This window comes from Homalodisca vitripennis, chromosome 3, assembly GCF_021130785.1.
Source record: "Homalodisca vitripennis isolate AUS2020 chromosome 3, UT_GWSS_2.1, whole genome shotgun sequence".
NCBI classification, from domain to species: Eukaryota; Metazoa; Arthropoda; class Insecta; order Hemiptera; family Cicadellidae; genus Homalodisca; species Homalodisca vitripennis.
In genome coordinates this window covers 132,297,810-132,317,916 of record NC_060209.1, presented here as the reverse complement: position 1 = coordinate 132,317,916, position 20,107 = coordinate 132,297,810, and the positions used below count along the sequence as shown (strand labels likewise).

Here is a 20,107-nt window from a genome sequence, read left to right as displayed (position 1 = left end):
AAGTCAGGACTATACGCCGGATGGTCAAAAAACATCCCATTTTAAAAACCGTCAAGAAGACGCTTTGTCAAAGCAGCACTGTGAGGACGGGCGTTGTCATGAATGAGCACTACTCCCGATGTGAGCATTCCTCTCCTTTTGTTCTGGATAGCTCTCCGCAAACGTTGTAACGTACCGCAGTATCCTTCCGCATTGATTGTGGTACCTGGCTCTAAAAACTCAACAAGCAATACACCTTTTTGATCCCAAAAACACTGTGGCCATAATCTTTTTGTTGTTGAAAGTTTTTTTGAATTTTTTGGGTTTGTTTGGAGAGTTTGAATGCATCCATTGTTGGGACTGCTGTTTCGTTTCTGGGGTGTCGTACAGAACCCATGTCTCATCTCCTGTCACGATTTTGATCAAAAAATCTTCGCCATCAGCTTCATAGCGGTTCAGAAAAGACGTTGCTGACGCCATTCGCCGAGCTTTGTGGTCATCAGACAACATCTTCGGCACCCATCGCGCACAAAGTTTTTTGTAGCCTAGCCTAACTTTTTCAGTTACGATAGAGTATAGGGCTGACCTTGAAATCTCAGGAAACTGATTGGATAGCTCCGTAATCGTAAACCTTCGATTGCTTCTTACACTTTGGTCAACTCGATCAACGAGGTCTTCGTTTGCGACCGACTTTCGTCCTTGGCCCCCTTCATCATGAATGTCAAACTCGTCCATCTTTAAATTTCCTACACCAATCACGCACTGCACTGTCACTCATAAAGCTTTCACCGTATACTCGTTCCATTCTACGGTGAATTTCTGCTGCAGATAACCCTTCAGCTTGCAAGAAACGAATGACACTTCTCAACTCACACTTGGCGGGAGATTCTATCATGGTAGCCATGTTTATGTGTCGCTAGATAAATTGGAAATGGCGTCGGCCGTCTGAAATTGAGTGAGGTTGTAGTGGGAGAGGTGCGCAGTCGACTGCCGCGCATTGCTGGCCGATACCGCTCGCCCAGCCATCTAGCGGCACGATCGGAAGTTGAAAAAAAAACAGCCCTCGTACATTTGTTCATTACGGGGATACATTATTATCTTTCCCTTTTTCCTGTTAAATGATAGACCACCTTTATATATCTCCACAGCTCAGCCATTCATTATAAAAAATACAGATACTCTGACCTTTACATTATAAGAAATAACCCAATAATCTCTTTGGTATTATAATGTGAAGTGTCGCATCCTGTCGTAAATGCAAACCATAGAAACCAGCCAATTCATAGATACAAGTTTCCACATCCTCAACTAATTGGATCGGACACCATGCTATGGAGAGTTTTGCAATGGAATGTCACCAATTTCCGTGGACAGATCATACGACCTCTCCACATATTCAACTTCTGGAATTTGCACGATTCACATAATCGTGCAGCATCTAGAGAATTCAGTCTCAAACTACTATGTTTAAATATTTACGACTCATATCCCTAATGTACTAATTCTTACACGAAAACTTTTGCCTATATTAGCCGGTATTGTAATAGATCTTTTACTTGAATCAATTGGTCCACTTTCTACCTAAATAACGTATCTGAAATTATCAACTCTCTACAGATCAATCACAGTTTTTGAAATCTGAAACCCAACTCATACGTGTCGCAATTGACATATTATTCATATTTTGTGCTAAAGAAAATACATAACTGAAACACTCAAAACTAAAAAAAAACTGCAAAACTCGGCAACACATGACCAATTCAGGATGAAATTTCATACGACAGGAGACTAAAATAAATTAAACTAAAATATTCTGGATTAAAAATGATGATAATTCATAGAACGTGGACTAAGTTGAGACAATAAGAAATGAGGACCATTAAAAGTCTGGCTAGTTTGTTTTTAAAAGGTTTTAGTCACGAATAATTCGTAGAAGTAATTGTAACTCGAAGAACATTCTAAAACTGTAATTGAAATGAAATTTTAATGAGAAACCACAACACCATGATTTGTAGAGTTAACGTTCATCCTTGTTCACGAAGATTCTTGAATTACGTGGAAGTAAGGAATACCCAATGCTAAAATCACAACATTCTTCGCTAAGTTCTTAAAAAGAACTGAGATTTAGAATTAAAATATTATAACTCTTGAAGCAGATCTTCACAATTCCGACAATAGATTTAGCAGTACATGGAAAAGTTTTCTTTTATGAGCCTACTTTGTAGCGTCTTAAAAGATGGAAATTTTATTAATTAATTTCTCCGATTCTTAATTAGAATGTATAACTGGCACGAAACAATCGCTGTGTGGAATTCAAGAGGCGAAAAACTCCATTGTAACTAAGTGGACCAAACTTTTTCAATATCGGTCTGAAACTTTTTCACCGCTCGACTGGATTTTAATAACAGCGAAAAAAGTCAGAATTAATATTCATTCCGGGCAGGAAAAGAACTGGAGAATTGTATTCTTTATTTCTTTGGCAGTATTTATCAAATTATAAGTTGGGAAGAAGTCGGGAGAAGAAGAAGAAGTGTGTTTTAAGGAGAGTGTATGTGACACTTCGGGGGATGAATTAAAGATATTACGGAGCCACCCGGGGGAGAAGTCGAGAAAAGTTCCTTTCTTTGTAAATCTCGGCGAGCTAGAGGGTTGGATGGCGGGAGGAGGGAGGACAAAGCTGTGAGAATGACGGGTGGAACCACCCCCAACACCCCCTGACAGTTTATTTAAGTGTTGTGGTAGTTTATGTGCCTTGAAATTCTTCCAGAGACCACGCTGTATAAAGTGTTCTATTTCTTCTACCAGCGGAGTGCGGAGTCCCCTATATCATCCCACAAGTAAATATCAACTTAGCCGCCGAACTAAGGGGTGTTTTTGCCGCGGGCTTTATGTCGCCGGTAATACGTTGTGAAGGCCCCCGCACTTAGGTTTATTTACCAGTAGCTAAATCTTCCTTCCCTAGATGTCACAAGATCTTTGTAGAGTCTTCTTCTTTCTTATTTGTGTGTTTTTCTCTTTAGCTCCTGTGAGTTTTGAATAATGGCCTTCTTTTGAATACAGTGTAGATAGATGTTCTGTGACTTTATGCTGTCATGACAAATTTGGATGGTTTTGGAAATTCCAAGAAATACGGTTTCATGTTTTAATATAAATTGAAGAGATCAAATTAATATAAAGTTACAATTTTAAATGATTCATAGTACCTAAACACGAATTTTGACAAAGACAACCACCAATACAGCGAGTATGATATTCAATAGAATATTTAAAATAGTTCAAGCAAATAATTGATCTGCTCCATTTTCGTAAAAGAATATTAACAACATATCTGTAACATATGCCATTGCCTCTAAATTACCCAATTTAATAACCGGTATTGAAGGCTATACACCAACCGATCTCCTGAGGGCTTTCTACCTATAGTGTGTCCTTTTGGTTGCTTGGGTTTCGGTCTGAAACAGTCTCCCAAACAAGTCTACCCAAGCCTTTTTACAATATCTATCGACGACCTTCTCCAGTGTTCTACTGGTGGTTTCCGTTTCTACTAGGGTAGGGTAGGGGGTCGACTACCACCGCACCTTAACTCTTCCTGGGGACAATAACAACACCGGAGAAAGGACAGACAACAAGGCAAGACTGGCGGGGCGCGGTGTCCAGTTTCCTGCGCCGACCGGCCGCCACCTGTCCGCGTTAATTTGACGCCCGACTGATGCCGATATTTTGACGCCGGCACAAAAACAGGCGGTAATCTTATATAGCGTCACAGGCCATCAGCGCGGCCGTGCGCTATGACGGGCAGTCCGGCATCTTGCGGGCGGCAGACACTCGATACGCCGGCACCCAGGAAAAAACCGGGAAAATAATATTTTCTGAGAGTATTTTGTAATGGAGTAACGCGATACGATACGGACTGTTAGTGTTTCCAGCCGGGAGGAGATCGCTGGGTGTCGAGACCGGACCACCCGCCGGGGGTGACTGTCACCGCTGACGTCACACGGGTGAAGTGTCACCCGAACAATGCGGAGCACTGTCTTAAGTGAAACATCCGCAGTGACTACTACAAGTAGTTTATTAGAGAGTCATAAAAGTTAAGGGTTGAAAATGTTCATAATTACTAGAAACAGACATTAACTTTGGGTAATAATTGATTTAACATTACTTCCGCAAATATCCTTAACTAGGGTTTTACGAAAATTAAACATTTTATGATTAACGATAGAAAAATTAACTTGTACTAACAACGTTGTTAAATTCCTCAGTCGTCAAGCGGCCTTATGAACTTTTATGGGGATCTTTAAACATAAATGACCACTTTATGGTTATTTCGTAGTGATGTATTGTCTAGTCTCGCCAGAGTGGTTCTTGACAGAGGGTGGCTAAGTAGGGTCGACAGCGCTACCTATCGCGGTGATAATGAAGTGTACGACAAAGGGGGTGTGGGTTACTCCATGGTAGTAAACATCCGGTTTAGCAACTGTCTGGTCTCGTGGGCTCTCTCTCTCACACACACTCTCGGTCTGTCTCTCTCGCTCTGTACCGCAAGCCACACAGGTTCGTCCATCCCTTTTTTGTATGAGTTAGGCAGAAAAATAGGACAAGGACGTGATTTTGTACTTAGGCAACTTCACAGAAATGAAATCTAAATTAAGGTTGGACTTTAGGACATTACTGTACCTTTGTGCGGGAGGTCGTCGGGCTGGGACGTGGGCCAGGGGGTGGTGGGGCCCAACGAGTGGTGGCCGAGACTCTGATGGTGATGGGGTGGCAGCAACCCCTGCTCAGGCCTGGAGATCCCCTGGAGCATCCTGGAACAAGAACACGGAGTTGGTCAGTCACTGTCACTGTATAAATAGATCTGTGCAGGAACGTGATGTGATCTAACACGGGACATGAGGACGCTGTCATTCTGCCTGAATCCAAAGTATTTGATGGCGGATGCTGTAACTAGATCCGATGGTATTGGGTTACGTACGGAATTCTCGACCATGTAAATGTCCACTACGGGAAGTATTTCTGCTGTCAAATATACTTCACCAAACAATCATTCTTAGTAGAGAAAATCAAAGGACAATTTCCAAAAATGTGGGAAATTTTTTACCGGAAAGAATTATGGATCAAATACAAAAACGTGTGTGTTTGACTTATAGCAATTACATCAAAATAACAAATAGAGTTTTCCTATCTAATTTAGAGAGTTTAGAGTATTGTTAGTTGCTACTGTCCGTTAAGAAAAGGATAAATTATATTAAAAAGTATAAGCACACTCACTTGTAATCTCAAGACTACACAAGATAAATGAATTGGTAAGATTAGCAAATTCTGGAAACGATGAAGTCCAATAAGTAAATGATAAAAGCTGTCTGTAGTTGGAAATTGTGTTGGCGCTATTATAGCCACGTAACTTTAAAATTCTACTACTATCGCATCTTTACTTTAATCATTTTCGTGACTCGTGCACTTAAAGAAAATATGATGTGACAGGTCTTATCGATAATATATAATAGTTTCATGAACATATAACTCATTCTATGCGACAGGCACAAAAAGTAACAACACAAACCTAGTCCTTTATCCTGAATTTAATTCTTTAATCCTTTATCTTTTTTTAAGACCAAGTACATTGAGTTAAGCATTCACCACTGCTAAATGTGAGAGAGCATAAATCAACACGAATTTTCATTATTTTTAAGAATAATTACAATTTCGCTGTGGTCCTTTACTGTATATTATCCCATGTTTAAGTCAAAAAGTTATGTAGACATTTTTCATATCGTAATTTGATACTCATGCACACATAGGATATGTAAAGAACTTTCCGAGTTTATTTAGAGAGAACGGAGACTCTTTCAAATTTAAAATGATAGATTACTTGCAATGCTCAGCAGTACATGACATCATGTTCCCATGAAGTGATGTCTTGGACCAAAGTTTGTGTGAACCTCCGATCAAAAAAGTTCAGGACGTACGAGTTGAACAAGTTTAACCAACAAGTTTGAGAGATTTATTGTGCTGACATATGTCCTTAAATGGTAGGATTTGCTGACTATGACGTGTGACTTGTAGGCCTAAGTGGTTTTATAACACAACAACGGTTCAGTATACATTCTGTTAAAAGTGTAAAATTTAAAACTGAAAGTTTAAGATGGATCGTAAACGATGTGTCGACACGAGTGATGTTGTGATGTTGACAATACATCAACAACTGAGGCGGTGCAGGCGAGAGGGTAGGTCTAAGCGCCGTTGTTAACAGATTGTTAGACACGCTAATATCCTTGTTTCCTACTGCAATATGCGTAGCGCCGTCTGTCCTTGGGCGTCACTACTTCACTCTTCACACCACCGCTTCTTTTCAAGCTGACAAGGCAAACAACCTATTCTTTATTGATTTCCAAACGTTATAAGAGAATGAGTATCCATATCGCTTCTATAAGATTTGTTAGAAAGCAGGCCGACTCAGTCGAACAAATACGAACAAAAATCTACAGAATAAGGTTTACAAGAATATCGGACATTTTAATATACTCGGCCACAGGACTTATAGTCATAAGATAGTCATAAATCCTTACTATACTGAATGTTCATAGATAAACAAATAACACTACAACAATCCCTCGAAACATTTCTTTAACCAAGAAGTGTATTAAGGTCTTAAAATTAAATATTTAAACATCAGAATTTTTAACTGGTATGGATTCCAGTTTAGTTATTATTTATGTCATCTTTCTGGGCGTTCTGGATAAAAATATACTAAAACAAGTTTTCTAACTTTAAAATTCCCATAGCAACATTAAATGGATGTATAATGTTTTGTAAATACATATTTGAAGTTATCAGAAATAATAACTTATAATAATAAATTGTTAGCCAACTGTAGGTACTTACATATAGTAAGTATATATTATACCTACTATCGGAAACTTAGCGGATTATCCGTGAAAATCGATTGACCTCTCGAACAACCGATGTTTAGTGTTTTTCTACTTTGTACATTACTATATAGCCTACATTATTGTCTATAATAAATATGATAACAGTGAATATCGTGACAGCCAGCATGTAGACAGCCAACAATAATTATCGGCCCAATAATAAGCACAGTCTGCTGAACGGTAGTATTGTCATACTGTGCAACATTACTAAAATTACTCATTGGAAAATCAGTAACAAGAATGTCCAAATCTTCATAGTAAAAAACGAGCAAAAATTGTCTCCTAGAATTACTGTCAACCCTAGTAGTTTCTTGTATATATCGAAATTAAACCTGTAATATGTATGCATATCACTTAAAATTTTTATGTTTTAGAATGAAACGTTCTACTCGGGACTTAGTGTCCAAATTTCTTGTAAGAGCAATGTTTTCATTTCATTTTCAAATCATTATGTCATTGATAGTAGCTTTTTTACAAGGGCACGAGGCTTGTAGCAACGTTTCCACATTCTATATTCTTTTGATTTAAATCTTGCAAAAGTTTTAGTTGTGATTTGTGGAACATTGATGAAAATATTCATCATTTATGTTAAATTGAATTTCTTTATAGTAACTCAAAGTTTATCTAAGTAGGCTACATTCAAATGTGAAACTGTTAGATTTGCCGATGTAAGAAAAACATGACCACGTACGGATTGTTTCTCTTGTTTCCCTACAAACCACGGTTTGTTCCAAACTTCCGAAATGGTAAACACGTATGCAGCCAGTTCAATAGGAAATGCTATTCAACAATAGCATTTCCTTTCGCGTTTTCGTTCGCGATTTCGTCGTGAACAATGATCCACTAGATGAAAGCTTCTTCACAGCGGATGTCCCAGGAAAGAGGAGCTCAGTTATAGAAATCGCACCCTTCTGATAGGGCACGATAGCGCGACTAGGAACAAAACCCCATTCAAGTCGCGACTCCAAAACGACAAAACCGATGCTGAAAGACACGTTGATAATTAATTAGGTATTTATGCGAGTGGCGACAGTGAAAAGATTGGCAGCCGGAGAGAAGGAGTAATTAACGGCACAAAGATGGTTGTGTTGTGAACTCCCAATTACGTGAAGGGCTCGGGTTCCATTCTCGCCTCGTCGCCTCGGCCGCTAAATAAGCTCTCGAGAGCTATCGTAACTACAGAGAGGGTTGTGTCGAACCGCATGGTTACGGTTCAAGTGGTCGCGGTTCAGTAGCATCCCTTGACTGCGTGACAAGAACGGTTACTGTTGTTTTGTGCAAGGTGACGACCAAGTTTGACGGTTCGGTGCCCATACTGAGTCACAGCATCACCTGACTAGGGTTTGGGCGTCATGTTCCACCAAAGTTCCCTTTTTGTTTGAGTGCATCAAAACAACTATCGCACTTTGGATTCCACATAAAGAACTCGATATAGTGTAACGACCAACCCATAGAATGTTAATTGGATATGGTAAAAGAACAGTCTCAAAGAAGCGAATACACTTTTAAGAATAAAGAATTAAACAATGCATAAGTTTATATATTTTTGTTAAAAAAACCTTTTCTAGTAAATAAATTGTTCAAATTAACGGAAATTGATTTGTGTTTTTGCAAAGAACACCGAAAATTTCGTAAGAACTATTTACGAAGGAGAAGACGAATATATATTGGTTCAAAGTTTGAAACCCAAATTAAAACAATTTAGTAAATATATATACACGAAATTACTGAACCTGAGAGTCTAAAACCGATTATTGATTGAAATGGGCACAGTCGTCTTCTGCGTTCAACATTTTATAACTTGTAATAAGATATATGGTAAACGAAGTGACTTATAAAATGGAACAAGGCCCTTAGGTCTATTAAAAAATTTAATGCCAGCAGTATCGTTTATATAAACGGCTTCAAATTTATTGAGAAGCTATTTAATACGCATCAACCCTTTACTAATATGTATGTACCTAACCTACATCATCCTAACCTTTACTACCCTCCGAGTTATCACACTCACTTTATACAGCAAAAAAAGTTAACAATAATTTGTTACGAACATTATTATAGTTCCCTTAATTTGAATAGTTCAGTTTATTTTTTTCCATTTTGTTTATTACATTCCTTAATTTGTAAATAATTGTTATTAATTTTGTCTATACAAGGGTGTGTGATATCTCGAGGTTGAGTGGAAAAGAGGTATAAAACACCACTATTTCCGCCTCAAAATAGAGACATTTTAATTTTATGTCTTACATATTGATTTATTGTTTCAGACAAAGCCTAAACAGATTTGTTCTTTTCTGATAAAAATGGATATAACTTATATAGAAACCGTAATTAGTCGTGTCTGTAGATATTAAAAATCTATAGGCGTTCCTTGCTTAGTCCTGGGCACGTAGATAATTTTTTGTTCCTCGATAAATAAGTAGAAAAAGGCTATTTACTAAGGTTGGTAGGCTATGTGTCTTAAACTGTTTAGAAAATAAACATAAGTTAATTATGTTCGTCGAAAAATATTAGTATTTAAAATATGCAATAACACATATTTTAACATAAATTATATGAAAAATAATTAAGTATTAATTTATTAAAGATAATTTGAACATTCTGTAAGAACTATTATTACTTGGCTTTAAAATAGTATGTGACTATACAAGTACTAAGCAGCTTGGGGAGGATTTCACTCTTTGGCGGGAAAACAAAGGTTTCCCGCCTGTTTCTGCTAGACGTCTGTTAAATAACAAAAGCTGTCAGTCTTACTTTGTACTTTACAATATAATACCATTTGTAGCTCGGGGCTTTCGTGAGCCTTTGTTGTTAAACTTTTACTATAATTTGTTCGTAAAAATAATTCACACATTATATTTGTTCAACTTTTAGAAAAAGAAGGATTAGATTTGTTATACAGTAGAGAGTCACAAATTCGGACCTCAAAAATCCGGACTGTCGATAATTTGGATTAAATTATGGTGAAAAATATTTTTTTACATGTGTACAATGGTACCTAATATAAAACAGCAAAAATTCGCCGTTCCCGAGTGAATTGTATAATGCCTAGAAGTACTTTACAAAATTATGACTTACTGTAGTTTTCTGTAAGTTAATTATTTATAGCTTTTATTAATACAGTAATGAATAGTTTTATTTATTCGCTCACATCCGTTAACAAGAATATTTATGCTCGATTGCATATGATATATTGTGATTGCCTCTTTGAAAATCCGGTCATTTCGAAAAATCCGGACATTAAAAAAATCCGGACAGAGTTGGATCCCAATTAACCTGGATTACTAACACTTTACTTCTTAGTTTTACTGTGCACATTGAGTAATAAAGTATGGTGACAACATCTATCCGTATAAATGAATTTAATGTTGATCCATGAACTGGGAAAAAACACATATTACGCTTACGTATTACGTTGTTTTCAAGGATAACGTAAGTACAAACTTCAAACTTTGCAAGGACGAAAGCTCTAATACGAAGGAAGCCTGTGTGCATTTTAGATTGTTTTCCACGCTGAAAGGCTTGAACTTGGATTCAGTACGGGGATATAGAAATAGGTTTATTTCAATGTTGCGGGGAGCTTTATAAAGACTCTACCTTGAAAGGATGGCTCTCTTACTTAGGACTAATCGTTTTACACTGAAATGATATTTAATTTTGATTTCTGAGTACTTAAATGCACATACTGTCTATTAGTTTTCAGTTTGGTTGCAGACAGGTTTAGTCAGAACAATTCGTTCCAGTACAGAATTTGCCATTAGCACTTTAACATAAAATATTATAGGATGAAATACATCTTAGTTGTCGAATATAGTGTATTATCGATTGGAATAATTTTTAAACAACATTTTGGTCACGAGTATTTAAAGTAGGCTTATACATTTTTAAAACAGGAAAAACAGATTTTTAACCACATAACCATAAGTGGTAGGGTTTAGAAGAATAATTGTAGGACATCTTATAATTAAACAAAAAACATTGAAGATTTATATTTGCAGAATGTACATGAAAGAGAATGTACTGGAAGGAATGACAGGGTTTAATGTATATAAAATAATTTCCTTAAAAAACTTGCAATAAAAAAATTACGACACATTAAAAATACTCTCCATTTCAAAAAAAGACTGGGACACTTATAATTTTTATGGTCATTTATTGATTAAATTAAATTTTTTAAGTTCGAAAAACTATTACCTGTTAATTCTGCTTAATTTGTGTTTCACTGATCTTTAATACAATTTTGTTCCTTCGAATTGCATACAGACATTGATAACAGATGTATTTTAGCCTATGTCACTTATAAACACCTTCGAATTACGAATTATATCCACAAAATTCATAAATCCGACGTTTTACAACACAGTAGGTATATACTTTTCTCTAGTGATGAATCATAACAAACGTATTCTCTAACACTATAACCTCGATAAAACTATCTAAAAAAATATCTTGATACAAAATTGAGTACATTTTCGTCTTTACACGTCTGCAATGTATAATTGAGCTATGAGAGTAATTTTTTTCAATTTTTTTATCTTTAGGAAAGTTACCTTAAAGGATTACAACTTAAAAATAAAAATCATCTGAGCCAAAATCTCATTCCACCTGCTTAAAGATACAATTGACGATCGCCTCCATCTCTGCAGATTATCTTCGTCGGTTGCCTTCTGTTCATATCGTCTGTTGACTTTCTTTCAAAGGAACGCGCATCCTAATTAATCCTTCATTCAATCCTTCAACAACTTGTTTTGTGACGTTTCAATGCCAGCCGAGTCAAAAAACAATGATTGTGATTGAGGGGGGTTACACCACGAAATCGCTCGTTACTTCCGCATTGTTTAAATTGTCGCTTTTCAGAGTTTATAGGTTCATCATTCAATGCTTCCTCCCAATGAGGAGTTGTATAACATTGTATAAACAATTGGTTTATACAACACAGTGCCCTGGCAACCCGTTGTGTCTGTTGAGGAATTAACGCACGGATAATTCACACAGTAAAATATAATGATAAATTATAAAAAATAATGTTTATAATAAGTTATGCATAAACATCAAGAATGTATGATTTTGAGTAAAATTAGTTTAAAGCAATAAAAAACTGTAATTGTTATTCAATTCTTAAATATTTTATAGCAATAATTTAAAAGCATGCTCTGTTTGAAGAAAACTCGAATAATAGTATGTTATGGCAAGGTTTAACATGTGAATTTGTTTCGGCATAACCTATTTAAAACATGGATAATTGAGATTGTAAACTGTTTATAAACAGTTTGTAATAATAAATTCATTATAAATGTGGTTAGTGATCCTTACTATCTACAACATGGTAAAGAATGTAACAAAGCGACTTCAACTTTCCAATTCTTCTTTTACATGCTGAGCTTTTTCAAAGTGTGCTGTACATTTTGTAGTGATCTTTCAGATCACTATTAGTTATTTATTCCTGTGAAGATGCTTAGTTCATTAAGCAGTTATAACAGGTTTAATATTTTATTTTGATTATAATGGTAGCCATAGTGGGAAAAAATGCATTTACTATTTTCCCGCACAGATTTACTGATGATCTGTTAGATTACACAGATACACTTCTGTTAGACTTATTTACAATTACCAATACAAGAGAAATAACTCAAATGATTAGCCGTTTGGTTGTTCATTTAACTTTAATTCGTATTTCAAAAAAGTTATAGTATATATAGCGTTTACAGCCATATTTTGAGTTTCTATGTTTAATTTAATAACGCAGAGAATATTTTAATTTTTATAGTAGTCTACTAAATTAGCACCATATAGGAAATTAATACAAATGTGAAGTCCAAAATTGTACAAGTACAACTTTATCGTCCGACCAGTTAAGATTTAAAAAATTGTGTACTGCGAGTGTTGTCAGAATTTTACCGAAATACACTGTAACCACGTAGGCCTCCCACGGTAGGCTGAACTGTGCCTGTGTCCCCACACCGCCGCTGTGCTGCCCAGCTCCCCGACCCTCGCTCGACACGGGGGGATGGTGTGCAACGTCCGTATGAACATTACTATTATTGCTGCAGGGGTGGATGTACACTGTACACTGTACTATCGTTCGTTAGACGTTACAGCTACCGCTTGGTTACTTCTACGAAATTTGAGAGTCTTTATGAAAACCAACTTTTTATCGAGTTAAGACACCTTTTTGGAATTCAAATTTAAGTCTACTAATAAATTTATATAATTGAAAATTTCTCAGTTGTATATAGGTTTTAAATTTAAAACATGAAAAGTCTTTAGACAACATACTTAATTCATCTATACTACCAGTTTGAACATTAACTAGGTTAATTTGAAATTATTGTCATGATCTTCACGATGAACTGGAAATCTCATAAAGTAGCCTATATTAAAAGATCTATTTCTTGAGCATATTTGCGTTTATTTCCGGTTGTTCAATTGTGGCTGTTTTCAAAATATATCGGGTTAAAATGTATTATTTGTAATTTTCTCTTTGAAGATGCAACACAGTTAGAAATGAACCTTCCACACCAGGGTAGGCTTCTTTTCATTATATAGCCTATAGATTATTTTGCTTAGTTATATTTGTGAGATAAGCAGCATCAATTTCTGGTTTACATCTCTGCTCGCTTCCCAGCTCATTATGTAAGTTACGAAAAAGCTTATAGATAATTTTCACCTTGGGTCATATTGTGAAACGGGGATTGAAATGCAAGGTATCAACTTATCAATCAAGTATCTCGGCTCTGGGATGTTCTAATATATGGTTAGTGCTCGAATTGCATCATCATTATTGCTTTGACGAAGGCTGTGCTGCAAAAAATCCAGGCTTCCCTTAAGTATTATCGAAAATTAACCGAAATTGCGTCAAAATTTTCGTTTTTTTCCGTCAAATGTGGTACAACAATTTGTACTCTATCAAAATATAATACATTTTGGCACAGTTGGCAGTACCGAATGGACTTGACGAATCTATGAGCGGAGTTCGGCGATGTCTAAGCGACAAGCGAGAAATCGTGTGGACTGTGCCGTAAGGAAAGGTGATCCGTTCGTTTCGTCGATTTTTTGCCTCATAGATTGAGAGTCAAGAGTAATTTCTTTGGCTTTTGACGAGTCGATGTTTGGCGGTGGGCTCTTCTATTTTTAGTGGATCGAGAAAAGTTGCTTGCCTTCGAGGAAGCGATGGTTGTTAATCATGGAAAATAATAGCTGATTACAAAGTACCCACAGGAGAAATGTGTGCTAGTTTATCGAACAGTATTAAGTCAGGATAACTCAATATGACAGCGTCAGTAGGATCAGTTGACTTAGCTTCCTTGGAATCGCAGATCGAGAATAATTGTTGATATGATAACACTTGAATGTAAGGACCAAGCCACTTATGTGATATAGAGCTGCCATCGAAATTTACAGTCCTTCAGTCAATTAATGATAGCTTTACAGTTTAAATGTATTGTTGTGTAATTACTCATTCATTTAAAATTATTCGTAAATATCCGTTGTGATACCATTCAGGTATTAAATATATGTAATATCTATAGGTACGTGATATTAATTTAATTTTTTTGTTAACAGTCACAAAAATATAGTCAGTTTAGTATTAACAAATACTTGGGACTTGTAATTCTTTATCAATATCGATATTTTAGACAGCATGAATTAAAAAAGAAAAAGCAACATGTATGTTAAAACTGTAACACATTTTGTACGTTATAGGGAACAGAACTTTACACGAGGCTATTGAAATCCACACCTGGTGTTAAAACAATCTAGAATCAATTTCAGAGACCAAAACATTTCCGTTTAGGCCTAATGACAACATATCCGGAGCTTCAAAATTAGGCAACAATATAAAATTTTACGTCGTTCTACGTCATTTACGTAATTTGGATGTTTGAATCTGAACGTTGCCATTTACACTTCTACTATTAGAAGAAAATATCATTCATAACAGTTTCTTCTTGTAGAAGCCCACTGAACATTGAATGCTTACATGAAACCTCATAATATCATTTGAAATCTTCCAAGCGCTGACACAGTTTCATAATTTTGTACTCCAAGACTGTTAATAATTACAGTTTGGAGGTGATGACGCCAATACAACAAACCTGGACTTAGCCAATTTCAAAATAACTATATTCTTTATGCGTTTCACCTGTAAAAAGATATTATTCTGGAAAGAGTTTGGAAATTCATTAAGATTTTGTTCTTTTACAATTTTGTCATTTAGTCAAGGTTAACCTTTTCCATACAGTTTTAGATGGTAATAATATTCTTAGGTTATGGTAAATAAGTAAAAACGAACTTAGGAAAAGTAATGCAATTTCAAAATACAATTACCTCATTATACTGGCGAGGTTTGCATGTTAATCCTATAATTAATTTGTATTTAGTAAATAAATTAACTATTTCTGTATAGAATAATATTATAGTTTTATTCATAAAGCCTCTTTACGCAAGTTATTTTAGAAAGTCAACATTACATATGGATATGGATTATGAAGATTATGGGATGGGTTTCGCTTATCCCTCTTAGGTATTACTTATTACTATTGCCTCTACAAATACTGAACAAGACCTGATTTATAAAGTAAACTTTAAAAAAATATGTTATTAAAGTTCTACAACTTAGCACTAAAAATTTTAAATTCATCACTGGGATAAAAAAGAAGTAACAGAACTATTCCCTATGCCAATACTAAAATTGTAAGCTAATATAACTCAATTTAGTGTTGGTACGAAAGTTATTCCAAGTATTTGTCCAAGGTGATAAGAGAGATAAATAAAAGCCGTATAGTGCAGTATTAGTTGGTGAGATTTGTATCTTTTAGTGTCCGCGACAATTTGTCATATTCGCGTAGTCCTAACAATTGTAACGTTTAAAAATAATTACAGTTCTAACGGCGGCATTATTTGATGCATCCTTGAGCTTAAAATGTTGAATTTAGTGATACATTGGTGTGAACGAGAAACAGTTTCAAAACTTGAAATATCTAAACTAGCTATCCATGACAACTGTCCGACTATGGACTGTCTGCTGGGGGAGGGACTGGCGATTGTCACAAGAAGTGTAGTAGTGAAGTAGGTCTTCACTAGACCACTTATAAGTGTGTACAGTGTAGTGTGTAGTGTGTAGGCGCGTGGTCTAGTGCTACTAATATTCTACATTGTTGCTCCCTGCGGACTCCTTGGCTCCCCTAGGCCCTTCGAGTCAAGAACAAACAATTATACTTGTTTTGTCTGTCGATACGTTGGTTGCGGTGGCCGTGGACACCACCTGTACACAGACCCTGTTCCAAACTTTGTCAATATTTTAATATTTATTCCAACAAGTAAAAGCTTGTTATTATAAAATTAATAATGAGTACGAAAACGTGCCAACGCTATTTAATACGTTACTAATATACAAGTCAAGAAAAATCGGCAAATGATCATAAAACGACTTCTTTTTTATTTTATCTGTGACTATTCAGCTTCGCGAAGATGATGTTATATCCATTCTTTACAACAAATATTTACTGGAGCCAAATGTAAAGAAAAATCAAGTTCCATGACATTTCATATTAAAGACAAGACAATTAGACTACAATAGTTTCTTATGAGTTGGATAGCTCTATACAGTGATGACGATTTAAAGCTTTTGAATTATAGGTAGGCCTACTGCAAGTGTATTTTACTTTTGAATGGGCCAATATCAATTTAGGATAAATCGTGTTAAAAACATTTTTTTACATATATCTCATCGGCCCTCAACAACTTGTGAAAGACTTCTGCTCTTCGTAAGTTTATTGCTGTTTTTTTATCTACTCACACAGAACATTAATTTTATACTCTGTTTTGAGAAACCTCACTTATAATAACATAGTATTCTGAGCCTATTTCAGAATGTATTATCCAAATAAATTTAACGATGTTTCATTGTTCTCTAAAATTTATTATTTACACCATTGTATCTACTTGTCTTAAATGATTTCAAATGACATAATTTGATTTATGCTTCTATTGAAGGTGTCCCAACTTCTTATGATGCGTAAAAATTCATTTTTGAAAACTAATCTACTACATATTACTAAGTTAGCCAACAACAGCCTGTTAATACACGCTGTGGCTAGTAAAGGTTTACAGGTGACAGCCGAGATATGCGCTATCTTAATAATACGCCCATACTACAACGATGCCTTGCAAGTCTGCAATAAGAAACGCTGCAGTGAAGGGATCAATCAGCTTAACTACGGAAATCGTGGTTGGGCTAATCCTTTGACATATTGCTATTCTCATTATCTCATGAGAAAGAACGTTACATATCTGTAAAATATTCTAGAATGGAACGACAATATTATTCAAAAGACCTATACAGTATCAGTATGGTTTTATTTCATTACAGATTGATCATTAAAGCCTAATGTGTTTCGCTCTAAGTCTGTATGTATGAGTGTCATATTTCGGTTTGGTAATAGCCTATATCCCACAAGATGAATGTAACCATATTCCACCAAAGGGTAGTTTTTAACTATTTGTGAAATGCCACTTTTACGGTTTGATCTTTCTCTATGCTATTAAAGTAAAACTTCTATTGTATTTTTTTTTTTTTTTTGTAGAAAGTGCTTCACATTGGTACTGTAGATTTCGACGAGACAACTTTTACACAGACTTACTCGCAATACTGTGGGGCTTATTAATGTAACTGCAAGCTGAACCCGCAATCGGCTGTTTAATTTGGGTTAATTATTGCAAGGTATAGGCTACTTGTATTTTGGGGTTTAACTCACTTTATTTTGTTATAATTGTAAATTATGCAACTTTTACAGTTAGTTTGTTGGTAATTTAGTCTATTAATTTGAACTAATCCAATTATAGTAGAGTATTATATTTTAGTTATTACTATTTCAGTTTTCTTATGGTTTGTATTGGCTTAAGATTTGAGTTTTGCAATAATTTAAAAATGGTTTACCACTGATAGCCTGCTTTATAGTAGTTAAACTATAAATAATTTGTTGTCTTAAATCAAATAAATTTTAAATTTAAATTTACCTCCAGTCAAAGTTCCGTATTATTGCTTGAAATATTCTATACACTATTCATTTAGTATGTGATCTGTAGGTTTTATTTATAAATATTTAATAAATTTGATTTATGATTTATTTTTACTAAATAATTTTATCATTATTGCGTAAACAATTTCAATAGCGATAACGACCTATGTCATATCGATAATGCCACAATAAGGCATATGAATAAGAAAGCATATTATTAAAATTCTGTAAACAATTTAGGTAATTCTTATTTTTTTATTCTCCACACCGTGATTTGTATAATTTTATATTGGTTGATATTGTTATAATAATTTTCTGGTACAAAATACTATATTTTTATTATTTTAATAACTATAACTTAGTATATTTGCTTGCTATTTGCCATATTGTTGTTGCTAGTTGTTGAGTAATTGTTCTTTAGCAAATATAACTTTTAATAAGCTTTTCTGTTCTTAAAACGTTTTATAGATAAATGTAGTTTTCTTATCGTTATACGACAGTTCAATAGTTATTGTGTAAGGCCCTTCATTTTTGTTCTAAAAGCTCAAATGTCACGAGCCATATAAATAATTTAACGAATTAATCAATTGTAGATTCGTGTAATGATTTTAAGAAAACAAATATACTGTCTAATTAAAGCTTTGAAATAATAATGTTATTTACATTTGGCTCGTATGGATATAGGGCTAGTAGATGATAACAAGAAGGTGAAACTTGTTAGCTTTCTTGTACATACGAGTCAGCCGCGAAAGGACTTCACGGTAGATTGAGGAATACTGCATTGTTTACACATCAGAGCACTCTGTGTGCATAATAGCATACTTCTATTGTGTATCAACGGAGATTGGCAACTGGTATATTTTACTAATAAGCTAAATATTTATTAATTTTAATAATAATTTTACGTTACCTTTGTCAATGTCTGTCAATACCACAAAAATAGTACTTAATTAAGTTATTTAATAATTTTTTAGGCCGTTCATATAAATAAATAAGTTAACTTAATTATTATTAATTTCTAGAGGTTTCCTAAGCTACGTGGTGTTTACCTACATAATTTTTATCGTTGGAACTATTCTGGGTGCATCAACTTTAATTTGTTGTTTATACACATGTTTTAATAAACCAAAATAAAAATAGTAGACTACTATTGGGACAGTACCTAATGTATCATTACTTTAAGATTAGAAACCCCTATACCTACTTAAGATAGTGGAAGTAAAATTTATAAAATTACATTACAAAACTAATAGACTAACAAATTACTAAAAATATGAGTTGGTTTTAATAACTGTTAAATTACCCAACAGTTAAAAATTACAGTAAAGAAATAAAAATAAATAATTTTATTCGTAACGTATGTACAGGGTGTTTTAAATGAAGATGAAACATTCTGACATTTATTATCATGTGATTGTACCTACGCTACATGGAAAACTATTCTGTATTGAGTAATGAGAAGTGTCCAAATATTTTTGAAATTAGATTGCTAGCGTTTGGGGTAATCATATCTAATAAACTATATATTGAAAAATTATTTAAGGCATTAGAGAATAAAAATGGAAGGGATCAAATATATACGGTATTGGTATAATATTTATGAATGTATGCATGTTTATGTCTTTGAACTAAACCACAGCTTAGCCATTAGCCTACTTACAATTTGATTTTTACATTTTAATGCTAATATAATTAAAATTAAAAGTATTTGGCACTCACGTGTCGACGATTTCAAAGACACATCATAGTCCAGGAACCACTAGAAACCGAACCCAAGATGCCTTCGAATCGATGAAGACTTCACGCGAGCAACCAATTAAAACCGATCAACTTATTGTTAACATCAACTTAAGTTCATCGGCTATCGAGCTATGAAGCGAGTGAGCAGACTGAAATCAAATTAGTTGACCAGGAATTGAACCCGGAGCCGGTGTAGCGAGACGACTGGGACAGTAGTGTGTGATAGCATTTGACAGCAGCTGGCCTGTCTCCCCTCCCCCTTCCACCCAGCCCCTCCCCTGGCCAGGCCACGCCCCTCGGCCAATCGCGTCTCGAGGCCGGACCAATCACGGGCCGCGCAGTGAGGTGGCAATAATGTGTTGTGATTCGCAGGTCAGTCGCGGGCGAAGAGCGGCAGTGGTCGGTCTAAGGGTGGGTTTCCGCCGAATAAAAAGAACT

General features: G+C 35.0%; 1 protein-coding gene across 2 annotated transcripts in view; it reads right to left on the bottom strand.

Moving 5' to 3' along the window:
* Positions 1-19,870, bottom strand: part of LOC124357518 (paired box protein Pax-6-like) — a 101,111-nt gene extending 81,241 nt beyond the window's left edge. For both annotated transcript variants that reach the window (XM_046809398.1, XM_046809397.1), the window contains exons 1-2: positions 19,649-19,870; positions 4,654-4,784 (exon numbers count right to left, since the gene is read on the bottom strand). In XM_046809398.1, coding sequence (XP_046665354.1) covers positions 4,654-4,783 — 130 coding nt within the window. In that variant the 5' untranslated portion in view covers position 4,784; positions 19,649-19,870. The remainder of the gene's footprint in view (positions 1-4,653; positions 4,785-19,648) is intronic.
* Between the last annotated feature and the right edge of the window lie 237 nt (positions 19,871-20,107).